This window comes from Centroberyx gerrardi, chromosome 18 (genome assembly GCF_048128805.1).
Source record: "Centroberyx gerrardi isolate f3 chromosome 18, fCenGer3.hap1.cur.20231027, whole genome shotgun sequence".
Classification (NCBI taxonomy): domain Eukaryota; kingdom Metazoa; phylum Chordata; class Actinopteri; order Beryciformes; family Berycidae; genus Centroberyx; species Centroberyx gerrardi.
In genome coordinates this window covers 11432679-11450303 of record NC_136014.1, presented here as the reverse complement: position 1 = coordinate 11450303, position 17625 = coordinate 11432679, and the positions used below count along the sequence as shown (strand labels likewise).

The following is a 17625-nucleotide window of genomic DNA, read 5'->3' as shown; positions in this document are numbered from 1 at the left end:
CCACCATGTCCACCTGAGAGAGAAAATCCACAATGCACCAGAGCATCAGCCCCAACAGATGGGGCTGTTGAGTTACCATGTCCATCAACCCCGCAAGGATGAACTGAACAACACACCCACACACACTCCAAGAACCAACGACCCCCCTCCCCCCAAATCCCCAGACTCCTGCACCCCTGGAAACACCAACAGTCTGGAGTTTATGTGTGTGTGTGTGTAAAGAAGGCAATGCAGAGTTACAATGCGGGGGCCTCGTAGGGGTTAGTAAGAGTGAGTCGTTTTAGTAAGCCAGAGCTATGGTGGGAAGATGGAGCAGGAGGGGGTGGGTGGGGTGGGGGTTGGGGGCTGAAAACCAGACTAATCCAGGATGAGGTGAGGGGATCTGGGGGAGTTGAAGGGAGGCTAGAGACTGGGGTTTCTTGGGGGGGAGGGTTGGGGGGGGGGGGGGGGGGGTGCAAGAGATGAGGCGGGGAAGTGGAAGGGGGGTTCCTACCCGAGCGAGAGCTTCTTCTACGGTGATCATCTTCTCCTTGACCATCATCATTAGCTGGATGCGCTCTTCGTCGCTCATGGTGATCTCACTGGCCACGTAGCCAATGTCCTCTCCTGACAAAGGTGAAATATGGAGCAACGCTAATTCAACACAGTGCAACCGAAAAATAGTGCCACACAAATTAGAATCTGACATATCAGAAAAACAAACAATCGTAATTTTTTTCAACAGACCTTTGGACGTCTGTCGCATGACAGGTTTGTGCTGGGACTTGCGGAAGTTCTGCCAAAAGGATTTGTTCTTCTTCTTATTGTCCCATTTACCTGAAGGGAGGGCAGGTTCAGTCACAAAGGGGGAATCCTACACCTGATACACAACTACACAACATGATTTCCTCTCCTTTAATACTGTGTTGTTTCTGGCCACAGGGAGGGAAGCACAAGACCTGAATGAGTGGTTGTCTGTTTGATTAGTCAGTACCACTAACATTATTCAGTATGTGTGTGTTTAACCGTGTGTGTGTATACATGACCGCTCTATTTCTCACAACAATAAAGCATGACCCTTGTAGAACTGTGGCTCTCTGACTATTCCCAGCATTTCCTGTGCACAGATGTGTCTTCTCTCTGCCTCTACCCCTGTCTAAACACACTAGTATATATATATAGACCCATTATCTGTCTGTGAGCCTCACAGACAGTACAGACGACAGTACAGAGCAGAGTCTGACTCCTTTCTATTCACTAAGGAGAAGAGAAAGGATTCTCTTCCCTCATTTCCCAAAGGACTGTCTGTCTTTATGAAAAGGTTCAAAAACAGTTCATCCAGTCGATAGAGATGTGGTGTGTGCACATGTACAATGTGTGTGAGTGCAGATTTGAATATGTCTTTGAAATAGAGAAAGTAAGACAGAGGGAGAGAGAGAGAGAAAACTATTTCAACTACTTCAACACCTGCTCTGTTTTTATACCACTGTTGTAAATCACAAACTTATGTCCCAAAGGTTTTAAACTTTTCACCTTTACTCCAAGAATGAGTCACCTGCCGGAGGATATATTGTGACAGCGGCCCCCAATGGGCTCAATGCAAATGGTACTCTCAGAGGTGATGTATGTCTCCTGAAAGTCTGTGGATCCTATTGTGATCCTGTAGTGCTCAGCCATTGTGGCCATACATTTATTTTGTTACTGAAAAGTCACCGCCCTTGTCCAAATCTGCGTTGTAATTGGCTGTATGTTAGGCCTACTCTCTGAAGCGGAAAACATGGCTGTGCCATTCTGACCAAGAGGAACTGTGAATCAGAATGATAAGGACAATCCATCTTTCATCTTCAATATTTTTGCTGTTGTTGTTGTTGTTTTACTTTCTATTGTTTAGCCTACTTTTTGCTGCTGCAGTGACAAACTTTCCTCTCAGGGGTTCGCTAAAGTTCATCTCAAACTCATCATCAAACGCATAACTAAATAAAGAACTAAGACAAAAAAAAAAAGACATAAATAGAAGACGAAGAGAATGCCTCTCAGCTTACCGCCGGATCCGTCTTCAGAGCTGGACTTGTGCAGAGGCATTCTGGAGGAAAAAAAGAGAAAAGAGAAAGAAACAGTCAACAAACACAAACTTCCCGTTCCCTTTCACAGCGCACCTCATTATCATTTCTCTTGTCTCTGCCACATGCATTCCTTCCAAACACCCCGACTCTGTTTAAGTGAGAATACACAATAACGTATTGGGTTGAAGCTGGGGTCTGTGTGTACGTGGGGGGAATGCTTTCTGCCAATGGCTGCAGTTCCCCCTGTTCACCACTTGGGGTCAGTGGCGTCGCTTTAGCGGTGGCGAGCCAGGCTCCCGAGGCTTGAGAGGGAGAAGGTGGAGGAGAGGAGAGGAGAGGAGAGGAGAAAAAGATGAAGTCCCAGTTGCAAAAACAAGAGGGACAGATGAGTTTGATGGTAATTGGAAATGTTGGAGAGGCAGCAGAGGAGGAAGATCAACAAGATGAGGGAAAGAGTGGGCGACTGAAAGTGTGGAGAGTCGAATAGAAAGGGAAAGTATGGAACGGAAGAGCAGATGAAGAGAGAGAGAGAAGAAGAAGAAGGAGGAAAAACCACAGGGCAGACTCAGCCTGTTTGTGTTTCCACTTCCCTCCACAGGATAGACAGTCACGAGGAGAGAGAGAGAGAGAGAGAGAGAGAGAGAGAGAGAGAGACAGAGAGAGAGAGATGGAAAATAACTGGGTTAAAAAATATTCCCGACATGTCTGCAAGCCGTCCTAAATAAACACAACTAAAAAGGGGGAAAAAACAACTAGGAGGCTCCTTCTGACACATGAACAGTGCTCAACTTCAAATCAAAAAGTCATGTATGAGCAGCCTCGCCCCGCTCTCTGCAACAAAACAAGCTTGGCCGCACGTTAGGCCAGCTATGGCTGACTCTCCCTTGTTCTGGAGGAGACGAGAAACCACATCAATGCCTCTCTATTTCTGTCAGCTTTATAAAAAAAAAAAAAAGGGGGCCGGGGGAAGACTGATGAGCTTCAGTGGTTCATGTTCAAACTGGCCAGAGAAAACTTCACAGGGAGAGAGACTCGTCAGAGAGCTGAGTAAGACCGTAGAGAGGAAGTGGGGTTTCAGGACCGACTACAGGTGTGTGTGTGTGTGTATGGTGGGGGGAGGGGGGTGGTGACACTGTCAGCCCTCCCCTCCTCCTCACAATTAGCTCAGATAAAGGGCATAAATCATAGAGGGTAAAGGGGAGATATGAAGTATGAAATTGTCCAGTTGAGACCCTTAGAGGCCTATTAAGTCAATCTCCATCACACACCCACGCACACACACCCCTCCACCGGGAGAGCAAACCTCCCCGCTAAAGGCATAATGCTCTTACTGACTCACACACACACACACACATACACACACACACACACACAGGCATGACTTATGATTTGAGCCCATTGCACATGGGCATACGCCTGCTGAGGCATGCACAAAGGCAAAGATAGGTGGTTGTCAGTGAAGGCATGTGAAAGTGTGTGACAGGATCAAAACAAGATGAACAGGTCACTTCCCTCTCCATTGGCTCTGTGTGTGTGTGTGTGTGTGTGTGTGTGTGTACACACATATGTTTGTTCAAACATGGCAGCCCTCTCTTGGTGCAATGGGAAATCTTCACGCGGCTTCAAGCCTGGCTGCCATGGCAACATAATGAGATGCTAATTGAATGGAGGCCTGTATGGTCCCCCCACCCCCCTCCCTCCCTCCCCCCTCTCCCCAGCTAGGCTAGGACCAAGGCTAATGCTAATAGGACTCACTCAATAGAAGCTCTTTCTGTGGCAGCATTGCCCCCCCTCCTCCACGCTCTATAAATTAACCTCCCGTGCAGCGCACACATGCGTGCACGCACACACACCCGCGCACTCACACACACTTTTAAAAAGAGCCTGAATGTCTCTCAAAGAGTGTGTCAGTCCAGGCATTGTGTGGCTAGGCAACTTAATTGGTTTAACCTTAAATCTCTGGCATGCCTTTCTATTTCAATTCTACTCTTTGCATTGAGTAGGAGACAGTTAACTGCTTTCAAACTCATTAGCATAAGAAGCTAACTTTCTATTTTTGGGCATAATGCAAAATACAGTATCTTTACTGTGGCTGAACCTATAGGATAAGCGAAAGTCACCCTTACGCTAGGCGAAAAACTGCTGGGCCTCTGCATTGTGAAAACCAATAGCGTCACATGCATGTAGTGTGAAAAAAGCTGGGCGGATTCCATTGAAGCTATGTGCAAATTGTAAAGTTCACTGAGTGAAAATGATATGCCTGACAGCTTTTCCCCTGGCTGGGCTGTAGAGCATTACATTAGTAATTTTCGTAATGATAAGCCATGAGTGCTGTATATGGTATGGTATGAAGCTCCAACTGTGCATTATAGCTGTGGGTGTGTTAAAGATATACTGCACTATCGCAGAGATGCAATATCTTGGAGAAATTATGTAGCCAATACTTGGTACTTGCATAAGAATGTACACATACACACACACACACACACACACACACACACACACACACGCACACACACACACAGTTAAACAAAACAAAACAAAAAAACAATAGAAGGAACTACACAGAGCCAGCAGACAGTCAACATCTTGCTGTGACAGAGTCAAAGGGGACAGAAAGTTCAGAGGGACCGGATGACCTAATAACTGCTAATTACATAAGCAGCGATCATATAAAATGGTTCGCAGGTCTATTATAGATATGGCTGTGGCTTTGTGAAAATATCAACAGCTGCTGGAGCATGACTAGCAGTTCCTATCCTGCCGGACAGAGGTGCTGACTGGGACAGACGACAAACCGACACACTGACATCATCACTCATGGATGTGCGTCTCCATTTTCGCTTCTTATTGCCGTTTTTCATAGCACTCAGCATAAATCAGCGTGACAATGCACAAATACGTGTGCATGCGTGAGTGTACGTGTGCGTTTGTGTGATTTGTGTGAAGGCTGGCCACCTGGAGCGAGGTGATCTCCGGTGTTCTGGCAGGGACAATGAGAGGCAGCGACCCCGTGCGACAGCGGCCTGGCTCACAGGAAGAGCAGAGGGTTGACCCCCCCTTCGCGGGTCATGGTAAAGGTCAGAGGTCACAGGCATATCCTTGACCAGAGGGGGGGGCTCTGAGGACACTGGTCATACGGCAGGGAAATACACACTCACACAGATGCAACCCTAAATTCAAAATTCTAATCTAAAGAGCAAACAGCAGTTCCATGAGGGCTGCGACACTCATGCTCAAGTGAATATTATGCTGACAGTGTGCTTTAGTTTTCCAACATAGCACTGTTGTCCTAAACAGATTCTTCACATGGCATGGCCTACATTTACATCTGATTAGTGGTTACGAAAGCCTGGCTTCCAGTAGCACAACCTCCACTAAATCCTTTCCCTTATAAACAAGCATCATCTGTGTGTGTGTGTGTGTCGTCTGTATACATGTATGCTTTCATCAAACCCCCATTTAGATCTGTTGTTAACCTTACTGATAAGCTGCTTGCCCCCTCTCAGCAACAATACCCACCAATCAATCACCTTGCAAAACAGGAAGTACCCGGCTTGACCCCTCCCCCTGAGCGTCCAGCCTGCTGAGCGCGCTCTGTCACCACCTCGCTCCGCAGCCCCTTGCATAGAATGCATTATGGGAGCCGTGCCCACTTCCTGCCGACAAGGCGGCAGGACAGACAGACAGAGGGGTGGCACGGTCCCAAATGAAGTCTGGGTAATCTCCTATGGGGGCTATTGTCCCACGGTAAGAGGTGATGATGGGGTATTACATCCGTGTGTGTGTGTGTGTATGGTGCTGCGGAATGTGTTTGAAGAATGGAGGCGGTGTGCCGGTGGAGAGAGATGGGGTTTGTCTATCAGTCTGTCTGCACATGATAAGTCACTGTACCTGAAACCCATTCACCAGGGTGGAAAGTGGACAATAGAGAATGTAATAGAGAACAGAGTCAGGGTGAATGAGAGGAGAAAAGGTGGCAGTGAAAGATGAAAAATATTTTTAAAAAAAAGTTTCTGTGGCCAATAGAGGGGTTGGGGCACTGTGATGGGAGAGATGCTGCCCCAAAGATAAAGAGAGGAGGATAAAAAAAGGGGGGTTAATTGGGTGAGAAATGGTATGGAGCTCCGTATATCCAACTTTAACACCGGAAATGGAGTTTGAGGCTTTGTGAGGAGAGAAAGAAAGAGAGAAAGAAAGAGTTCAAGTGACAGAGGGATTGAACCAGAGGCGAATGTGGCACACTTTCAATAGAGATTAACTCAAATGGGCCTCAAGCAAAAACACTGGCTTCCTTGGTAGCCAGTGTGTGTGTGTGTGTGTGTGTGTGTGTGTGTGTGTACTTGTTTCGGAGAGTAGTGTGTAAGAGTGTGAGTCTGTGAGAGACAAGGTGAGTCAAGTCTGAATGTTTATGAGAAAGGGGATCTGAGAGAAAGCATGCGAGGCAATGTACGAGAGACAGAAAGAAAACAGACTGACAGGCAGAAGAGAGAGAACAGTACAGTTGGGGAGGCCTCTCTCTCTCTCTCTCTCCCCCTTTCTCTCTCTCTCTCTCCCTCTCTCTCTCTCTATAAGAACTAGCAGAGAGACGTCATTCTACATTTGGCATCTGGTTCCCATCACCCTCGGCGTTTGTCTATGCACCATACGCAGCCATGGGAGAAGAGATCATGTCTGTGGTATGTGCTTCCTCTGCTGCACGTGGTCGTCACGTGAACATGACAATCCCACTGGGGGGCACACAGGGGTTATGGTCAGAAACATAGAAAAAAAAAAAAGAAGGAAAACGAAATAAAAGGCAAGAAAATCACTGGGACACGCTTAGCTTTGCTCATGGGACGGCAGGCAGGGCTTTGGGGTTTGACTGGACTTCCCTATTCCTCTACGACTCTATCCATCCACCCTTAATCTCTATGCAAAGCAATGAGACGCAGGGCAACACACATTTGAATAGATTATTGAGCTTGTGTCTTGTTTAATTGATGGTTGTTGGAAGTCCAGAAAAGCTGAAAAAAGGTACAGAGTGTATCAAGAGTGTGTGACAGCAGTGAATGTAATTCTGTTTGACAGCAGGACATTTGGAGAGCCGCTCTGGCGATGCATTTGGATGGTTGGGACTGCGTGTAATAATGATCTCAGACATGGTCAGCCATGGTAGAGAAATTACGTGCACGGAAAATACAGGGATATGCAAGAAGGCACACGCACACACACACATACACACACTTAGCGTACGGGAACCAGTGAAAAGGAACCCCACCCATGCCCCTGTTCCATCCTGTGCTTTCGTTCATGCCTCCTAGCTGTAATCATTTGGCCATCACCCTCTCTCTCTCTCCCCCTCTCCCCACCGCTGGACACAAAGGCAGGAAGGAAGTGTTGGACGGCCAGAGAACAGAGAACGGCTGCTGGAGTGAGTAGGTCAGCCGGAGGAAGCACTCAGCGGGTTTCCTTTAGCCGCAGCGGGGACGTGACTGGGGGAGTCAGGCTTGGGGGACCGTCTATGGGTCAGATGTGTGATGTCTACCAATGTAAAGGGTTGAATCCCAAAAGAAAAGTAACCATTACCTGACATTTATTGGTTCATATTTCATAAACTAAGGTTGATTTCATCCTCAAAGTGCTTTTTTCCTACGCAAATGTCTGCGGTAGGCTCAAAATGTCAGCAGTATCCCAAAATGAGTTGTACTTTTCTGGTATCAGTTTCGTTAACTAGTGCCTGTTGTTTCGGAATTAAACTCTAAAGCATAGGAATGTATGTGAAGTAGGACAATGATACAAAACATGATACAGCAGGGCAATATGATGAAAATGATGAAAATAATTTCATCAACTGCATCATGATGCTTGATGGAATGTGATTTTTCCAGTATAAAATGTGTGTGAAATGTTTTTGATGCGGTTTTTCCTCATCCAAATTCTTTGTAATGCTGCTGAAATATACACTTTTTCTATTTATTTAGATTCAAAAATATATACAAAATAACTGGTCACAGCATTGTGTTTGTCTGCCTGTCCCAGTATGTTTGTATATTCGTATGTTCATGTACATCGATTGCCGCAGCCAAGGTTAGCCGAAGCCGAGCCTGAGGATTCCCGTCTCAACTGCCCACTCACACACACACTCACTCATCCATGAAGCTAGAATTTTCCATCAGAGGCCATGCCCCCTAATCCCCATGGGCACGGCCAGTGACCTTTTGCACTAGCAGTCACCTAAGATATCTATCAATCACATGAGCCGCATCTGGAGACGCGTATCTTTCCATTTCCCTCTCTCCGTCTTTAGCTGTGGACATGCAGCAAGGCTAAGTGTGATTCATGATTCTGTGTGCGTGTATGTGCGTGTTGATGCAATCCAGATATAGGCTGCACTGCACATTGTTTTGACATGCAACAGACACACACTTCAATCCGAGCAGAGGAATATTTCATGGTTCCACGCTGGCTTCGTCACACGTTAAACTGAAAAAAAAAAAAAAAAAAAAAAAAGATAGAAAAGGCCTTACTTTCTGTCCGTTTCTGGAGTGGACACCTCGCTGCTGAAGCCTAATGACTCCTGTGGGCAGAAAGCGGGCTGCTGTCAGACTGATTATTCAAACAAAGACACAGTACAAGTGTTGTTTTTAGGCTATTTTAAGATGTTAAGGGTATACGGTTTCTGTGCTCACCTGGATCTCGGAGCGGAGCTGTAGGGAGGTGCTGCTGGGGTCCAGCTTCTCCTGAGAGAGACAGAGAGAGAGAGCGAGAGGTCAGTGTCAGAGGTCAGCCACTTAATGACACACGGGGAAAGGAATTGTGAATACAACAGTGAAGTGAATCTGTATTTGAAGAAGAAAATAGGGCAGTTGACTATAGACACAATGGATGACATGTCTGACAATGCCCTCATGTGGGAAAGACGTTCTCCGGTCAGGTTCATGTAGACACACCTGCACATCAACAAAAACAAACACGAGCACGTGAGCGCACACCGCCAGCCCGCCCGTAGACACGCTACTGAAGCAAGTCGAGCCCCGCCTCAGGTCTCTACAAACCAGCAATACCCGTTTCAGCAGTCCTTGAATATCGCAGGGCGGTGCTGCGGCCTACTATTGGATTCTTGACTTTCCAAGCACAACAAGACGTGACAACTGCACCTCAACTGACTCCACAAATTCCAGAGTGAGATCACATTGACGTCGGCGCGCTCCTCCCTCGTACGATGCTCACGCCAGAAAACCTGTTGATTTGCTTCGAATCTTCAGAATGTAACCTAGCTAATGATATTTGACAAGCTGATAAGGGCAAACTGTAGTCTATGGAAAACAGATATCCAGACTGGGCATGAACTAAAGGACTAGAATACTAAAATGACCGTACTGGACAAATGCAGTGGAAAACAGCAGAGTTGGTAACCTCTCTCCCCCCAGAACATGTTGTTGAGCCTCTCCGGGCCACAGCAATGTCTGTCAGGCCTGTTTTCACTGTTAGAGAAGGCTGGTGCTTGCATATGTCTAAAGCAGGTGTCCTCATGGCCTATCCAGATACAGATTCAGACCAACTGCTTCCACAGAGGGACACAGGGGCTGTGGAATCACAACAAATCTGTGACTTAGATTTCACCCTGAAGTGTGTGATTATTTAAAGCCAATCCCTGCTATGAACCGCCTCGAGGGACTGCATAGTTTCTTGGTTGTGTGTTCTCGTGTGTTTTTGCACTCTTATTTAACCAGGAAAGTTGACTGAGCAGACGTTCTTATTTTCAGCAACAGCCTGGGGTAGTATAGTTGCAAGGGCAAGGAAGTGTGACACAACGGCATGTGCTCACACCAGATTTTCCAGAACTGGGCTGGGGATTCGAACCGGCAACCTTCCACTCACAAGCCTACTTCTCTACTCTTAAAGTTACAGTTGCCCATATACTGTAAATCGTGCAATGGTCGTTTTGTTGCTCATTGCAGAATGAGAAATGTGTGGCTTTGCTGCCCATGTGCCATTAATCCTTTTTATATGAGCAAGAGCTCCAAGGAAAACCCAGTCCCCGTTATTTGTTTCAGTAACGCTAAGCTACCATAAGGAGACAAACAAGTAAATCTCCATCCAGCCATCACAGTTTAACCGACAAAATTTGTAACTTAAAATTAATATTGCATACATGCGGCATGCTTGAGAATATTATGATAATGCAGTCTATGCAGGGGATGGGAATGAGCTTACAGGGAGGAAGTTCATCATGATGCTTTAGCCGACTGTAAATCCCTGTTATATACTGTCCATATGGTTTAAGACAACTGAAAAAGAGTTATATTTTGGCTAGTTGTCTGTGATGACCTTGTGTGAGAAAATCTCTTTGCAGTTTGCTTTCAGATATCTTGGGCTTGTTTTGGGGAAGTGTGAACATCACAGCAGTGCTGAGATCCACTTCACCCAAGACAAGTTCCCACTCCTACTTTCTGTCTGACTTCTTCTGCCACTAACTAGGGCACAACTAGAGGGAACTTCTTATGATGCTGACATTGATATTATCATTTCTCTTCTGTTTCGCTCGCTAAATCCCCATGTGCCTATCTATTGTACAATGGAATACAGAATAAAAACATAAGCCTCAAGGATTTGGATGTTAATATCACAAACAAATGTTGTATTCTGAGCTAAATCCTAATGAATCCCATTCTCTGTCTCTCTGTGCGACTGTGACGGAACCTGAGGCTTGATGCAAAACTTCCCCCAGTAGGCCGCTGAATGTTGATTACTCTCATATGGGAGAAAATGTAGGTTTCTGCCAAAGGTATGTTTTCTCTGTCAAGGCTGAACAACGCTGTAATGCATAGCGAGTACTGGAATGTGTGAGTACGGCTTGAGGTCAAAAGCTACAGTAGATGTAAAGTCCTTGGTCTTGTACAGATGGGACAGAGTTTTAACTTTAGTTGACCAACAGAGGGTAGCTTGGCAATCGGCATTTTGATTAGTTAGCTTACTTGGCTGGTGTTCACCCACGGATTGGTACATTTGGAGATGACATCAGCCAGGTCAGGATAGCTGAAGGCCCAGGCATTTAGAGCAGACTGGCTTCCCATCCGAAGCTATTGCTACTTGCTGCAGCAGCCAATCAGAAAAGATAAATCTGATCTGGACTTCCCCATCGAGAGCGGGAAAGGGTTCTTTATGAGAAATCTTGATCAGCCTCTATCACCACACCCAGATATTAGAGCGAAGGATAACAGTCACAGGAAGCTCCCTCTAGATCACTTCCTGAACTTGGTCTGTCATACTTCCTAATCAGAGTGACCGTTAGTTTAACCTTTTTTCTTCAACTGGACTTTGGGTGAGGGAGTAGAATCCTCCCCCCTCGTCCACTACACACTAACGCACGCAGTAAGTGAGTGACTAATAGTTAAGAGGACTTAGTCAGAAGTGACATGACCCCTTTAAGAGCTCTTTAAGCGCTGGTAGCTTACACACAACAGTACTTATCACAACAGTAATCATCAGAAGGCAGGCCGTCATGATGCTAGCGAGACAGTCTGGCTGGCTTTATCTTCAACGTTCACTTAAGCTCCACCTAACCTTCTAGCTAGCCCATAAGTCAGTCTGTGCGTTTGTCTGTTACAGCGCTCAAGTGGGCAGAGGCAGGGGTCCGGAGGTTTCGTCGGGATGTAAATCAAGAGATGTCGGAAGAGCTCCTGAACAATTTGTCCATCCGAGGGAATTGGGAGATTCCCATAAGTCAGGGAGCAGGTACCTGTCTAAGATCATAAAAACTTAATCTACAACAAGACCTACAGAGTTGTGGGTCTTGTCCGCATTACATTGCAAGGCTGCACTGTAACATGGGGCCGGGGCTGTATGCCTTTTTCCTACGGAGGTAGAGCTTAATGTGGGACAATGAAACAATACATCGACATCCATCCCTTAAGCAAGCGCAGCTTTGGCACCCGGCTCTGGTTTAACAACTGCATTGTGGGGAATACTGTGGGTATGCACATAATAACACACGCAAAGACACAGAGGCGCCATGCGCACAGGTGTACGCTCACGTGCACTTTCACACACACGTGCACACTCCCACATACTTTCACAAAGGTAGTGTTTGATGTCTTTTGCTATCAGATCCTCTTTGATGGCTGCTCCAGTCTGCAGTGACGGGAGTGATATGCCAGACTCGCCAGCGCCTCGGTATCTCCATGGGCACTGAGCCCACTGGCTGTAAAGATTCTCTTTAAACACAGTGCTGCACTGCCGGCTCACGGCCTAACAAACACACAGCGCATGGACACGCACACACCAACATGCACAGGCACAGACCCTGACTCAGCCATACAAATGCAAACCACAGATCCACACACACACATATATAAACTCAAGATAGAGACCTAGACCAACAGACACACGCACACACATGCACGCACATCGCCTCCACTTCCACAGATAGAGCTCCTAAGAGACAGGGACACAAAGCGGCTCTCTGTTCCTCCTACTCCTCCTCATCTCCTCTTACTCCCTGTCTGTGCCTGCCATCTCTGAGATGGAGGGAGGGGGTGAGAGGAGGGAGAGAGGGAGAAAAGACGGGGAGGAGATCAGTGAAAAACAAACAAAACCCACATCCCGTTTGCCTTTCACTGCAGATCTGTGAGATGAATTTGTCGCAGCGCAGGATGTGGAGAGAAAACTCTTGTAAAAGCTTCCTAAGGTAAACTTGGGCTTCTCTCTGACTTGTGCATCGCTAACGGAGGAGCGAGAGTGAACAGTGAGCGGCACTGTGTCAGCACAACTGACACAGTTTCTTAAAGTAGAATATTAAATTGATGCAGTTTTGTGTGGATGTGTGTGTGTGTGCATGTGTAGCTTAGATCTCATGGATCCACACTCCCCGAGGGAGCATGCTATCCTTTACATGAACTTACCAGCTTGAGATACTGCCCTACTTACCCTGAATTGGCACACATTCGTGTGAATGTGCATGTGTTTTCTCTCCAGATGTCCACAGGACTGTTTGTGCACATACCAAATTAAACTGTGTGTGTGTGTGTGTGTGACACGCACGCGTGTGACTCCCTGATTGCTTATGCGTGACTGAATTGAATAAAAGAAAGAAGGCAGTAAGGGAGAGGGAGAGCTCTGGCTAATGAGGATCACGATGTGTGCAGACAGACAGAGAAAGGGGGTTACCTACCATCTGAAAAGACTCAACTAGCACACACACACACACACACACACACACACACACAGGCATCAAAAGCTTCTGTAAAGCGAATGTAACTGCAAGCACCACACTGCTTTCCATCATTAATCCAGAAACTATGGCTATGTTCTGCCTTGCAACTGAAAGATCTGTTAATGAAAGAGAAAGGACAGAAATATTTTACCAAAAAGTGTTAAATAGCAGAAACTTTGTCCAAAAATGACTGCAAAGCCCACCAAAGGCAAGAGTTACCACAGTGGAGTTACTGACAGCCTGAGAGGCACAAGTGGGCGGATATGTGGCAAAACTAGAGAGGCCAGGTGGCTTAGTGGCGAGTACGCCAGCTGGCACGGTTGGGCAAATCTGGGTGGGCAGGTTTGAGGTTGGTAGGTAGGACCGTGCCCGTGTGCTGAGGAGGCATGGACGCACAGGGACCAACCGGAGAGCCTGGTGCATGGCCAAAGAGACGTTAGTGGAGGAACCGGACCCGGGACGAGGCAGGCCTGCAGAACCAGCTCATTTTGAAGATCTTATGGATAGATATACACATGAGGTCATGATTACACACAGACGCAAGCACACATAGACACACACACAAACAGAAGCAGGAAATACATGTTTTCAGTGGGCAGGGTCGACCACAGTCTGCCATGCCACCCCTGAGCTGCTATGTGCTTGAATCCATTTATGGGAAAAAAAAACCGTAGCAGTAACACCTCTATCCGCTTCCTTTCCAGAAGGACTTCAGTGTGAGAATGTGTGTGTGTGTGTGTGTGTGTGTGTGTGTGTGTGTGTGTGTGTAGCACAGGCCTGCATGCGTCTACAGTGTGAGGCATTCCTAAGCCTTGTGGATTGTCATTGTTTTGGTATTTCAAGACAAATACCAAAGTTATTACAAATTCCAATGACAGGGTCACAATGCCAGTGCATAAATCATATAATGAAACTACAAATACACCAGTGGCTTTACACAAGGGTTACGCCAATAACAGGGTCATGCCAACATCTATAGAAAGCAATCTTAGAGCAACAAAGGCCACTCTTTGTGCACGTTGACCTGCGAAGTTGCTAGGCAAAGACCTGAAGGTAGAAAGGACAAATAAGCAACAGAATACACAGCAGAGTTTGTCTTTCTTCATGCTGTAGGTCTAACCCTGCTGAACTGACCCACTTTGACTTCATGCAGGCATTAGCCCATAACTACCCTGTACTTCACCTCTCCTCATGGCAAAACAAAACACCAGAGCAAGTCTGAACTCGAGTCCCGACCCCCAGCTGACGAGCTTCTCAGCTAGAAACCATTACCGAGCATTCCTGAGGCCGACAGATCAATTTGACACCAGCTGATGGGTGTTTTGTGTCAAAAGTGCTTACCTTCTTAGAAGGTTCAACCATGCTGCCAACAGCTGGAGGATCTTGGTCAAAACAACATGCGATTTTAATCTTCTGAAGGGTCTTCTGAAGTGTTTACCTTGGAACACTTCAACCCTTAAGAAAACTATAACCCTAAAAACATTTAAATCGTTCTAAGTGAATAACTAACTATATTTTTGGTTCGATCTCAACGCAATGTTTTGGATGCAGAGACAACAATAAAACATTTTCAACCAATCAAATTAAAGTTCTAAGAAAGAAGGGGGTGGGAGAATTCGGTAGCTCACTACAGCAATTTTTGAACTTACCACAGATATCGTGGTAGTGAGAATGCTTGAGCAACAATGTATCGTTATAGTTTACAGTTTACATAGTTATAGTTTACATCATTAGTTGGTGTTCTAGATACCAATGGGCCTTCAGGCCATGTAGAAATGTGCTGAGAACTTTGCCCTGCAGCCACAAATTCCAAAATGATCCATGCTGATTTATACATGTTTTATGTACTTCATCTGTTCCATTGCTGTGGTTTGACAGAGATGCTAATATCCAGTTTGACACCTCCCTCCCCTGGCTATTCATTCACCCCACCAGCCAGTCTGTGCATGCCTATGGGATCCCTCCTGTAGCTTCTACATCCATGTTTTGGCATGCTTTCATCTTCAGCAGCCACCACAGTCACACTGAGCAACTTGCTACTGTGGCTCTACACAGGCGGGGATTAAAGAACTGCTCCTAAGCTCTTTGTGTAAAAAAAAAGATAGCAACAAGAAAAAGACAGCCTATATGTAAAAGGTTTGATACATTGTTCAGGTCAATTCACCTTCATAGGTTTGAGAACCTTTTCATGGCAAAAGAGCTTTTGAATTTGATAGAAAATCCACTTCCTGAATTGAGTGAACTCAAAGAACTGACCCCCATCCTGATATGTAAGATTTGAGATTTTTGGGAAGAGTGACACATGGATCATGGTTGGACAAAAGGGACTTGGTAGTTAAGGGTAAAAGAGAAAAAGTCAACAACTTCACCTCTCTTGACATTTAACACTTGACAGACAAGTGGCTTATCTTTTTAGAGGACTACTCCTACTCCTTTAAGAGCATCTATCAGAGCTGAAAAGGAAAATACATTCTTTTTCTTTTACTTCACTGAATTTACTTTCCTTCCTATTGGGAAAAGAAACTGGCTCAAGATAAATGAAAACACTTTTTGTATAATCTTTGTAATTAAAATATGCAAATTATGCAATATCTAATTAAACATGCAGTAATCTGCATATAAGCTAGAACACTATGTTATTTTCAGTGGACGGAGCCATGGTTGATGCTTTTGAAATTTGTTAAATAACTGGAAAAGACTGCAAAGGTTGTGCATTTAATTATACAAATTATATCAACACCAATTACACCAGCAATTATCCAAAAACACATTTTACACTGCATGCCTGCTTGAAAAGATGTATCTGGAATTTGAAAGCTTGGTACTTTATAAGCGTGTGTGGACAAGGTAAAACATAAATGAGTTCTCAATCGCTTTTTTGAACAACAATGTGTTCATTTCAAGTAGTACAGACAGTAATAGAGAGGCAAAGCAATACAAAAGTAGCTCTAAATGTCAATAAATTAGAATAAAATCTTAATTTTTGCCCATGTGCCTGATCTTTCTGGCCTGTCACCTGAAAACAACACGTTTTGTCGAAGTTGCTGAACTCTTTGTTCCATTGCAATACCCAATTCCCATCACTTCCAGCAATAAGGCTTAACTATCACTGAGCCGGTGGGCCACGCTTTCACTGAGAGACGTCCGAACTCTGGTTCTCTATAGGAGAGCTGGGAGACTGAGCGTGATAGAGCTAATCCATAGATCACATTCCCAAAGGGGATGTTTATTTAACCCTTTGTGTCCCCACTACTCATAAAACTAACATGAAGATGCAGAGGACTTAGCCCGGCGGAGGTCAGGCAGGAAACGGGTACATCGATAGCCATCTCCGTGAGAGCCTCCATCATCAGCTCATAATGGGGCTGCACTGGAGAGCCCCACTTCTAACCACAACAGAGACGGCCATCACTTGGTTAGAAGGCCCCTAGGGGGCTGGCAGACGTGTTGTGCAAACCAAAACAAACACAAGGACTGTGATGAGCGAGACGAAGTTTTGCGAAAAATGTCAGAATGTTGCAAGAACATTTCTAAACAAGAAGCGAGGCAAAAAAAAAATGAAACCAAATGTGACCCGTGAAAAAAAAAGTGTAGTCAGGCTTGGTGGCCCCAAAGACAACTTTATAGAGTTTTAGAGAACAGAAAGTGAAACAGGGCAGCTTCTTCTTTTTCTGTTGGTGTTATCATGGTGACCAAGATCGAACCTGAGCCTCTGGGGCTTTCTTCTGGGAATTTTCCAAGTCAGTTCACCAGCAGACCAGTCTGTGGTCAGTCTGTCGGCCCGCTCCCTGAGACTTTGAGACAGACAGGCCCCATGCGTTAACCTTAGGCCCCTCTCAATGTGATATCCAGTTCGCCACTGTCCAGCGTCACGTTTAGTTTAACCCCTGCCTCCTCTTTTCCAGCCTGCAATGACCAGGAAAGGTCACAGCTAAGGTGACCTTTGACCTCCTAGGGTCACATGCCTCCTGGCCAGAGCTGCTCTGGTGTGACTGAGTAACCAGAAGTTAGTCCCAAGAAGTTATAATAGGAGAGAGGTGAGAGGATTAGAGCGAGCAGTCCAAAATAGAAAGAAACTAATTTGGAGGATGGAGAGAAGAGGAGGAAGACAATGACCGGAGAGGGAGTGGGTCTTGAGGCGTCCCGATAGCGCCGCCACCCTCCTGTACCCTTTAGCGGTGACAGGTCTTTCCCTAAAGGCCATGTCCCTCAGGGGTGCTGCTTGCTAAATGCCACCCCATCAGCGCGGCCCTTTGGCACTGTGACCTTCTCTAACCATCTGCTATTGGTCCTCAGGGAGACGGCTGCATGAGACTGGCTGGCAGCCACTGGCTTCTGGACACACTTCACAAGACACAATAGTCATTCTCTATTCTCTCTCTCTCT

The 17625-nt window shown here is 46.0% G+C and overlaps 1 protein-coding gene across 2 annotated transcripts in view; it reads right to left on the bottom strand.

Annotated features, from left to right (window-relative positions):
- The window catches only part of LOC139924700 (SAM and SH3 domain-containing protein 1), a 59637-nt gene that overhangs the window by 28756 nt on the left and 13256 nt on the right, over positions 1–17625 (bottom strand). For both annotated transcript variants that reach the window (XM_078289830.1, XM_078289831.1), the window contains exons 3-7: positions 8714–8764; positions 8552–8601; positions 2022–2062; positions 727–816; positions 494–606 (exon numbers count right to left, since the gene is read on the bottom strand). In XM_078289830.1, the coding sequence (XP_078145956.1) occupies positions 494–606; positions 727–816; positions 2022–2062; positions 8552–8601; positions 8714–8764 (345 nt within the window). The remainder of the gene's footprint in view (positions 1–493; positions 607–726; positions 817–2021; positions 2063–8551; positions 8602–8713; positions 8765–17625) is intronic.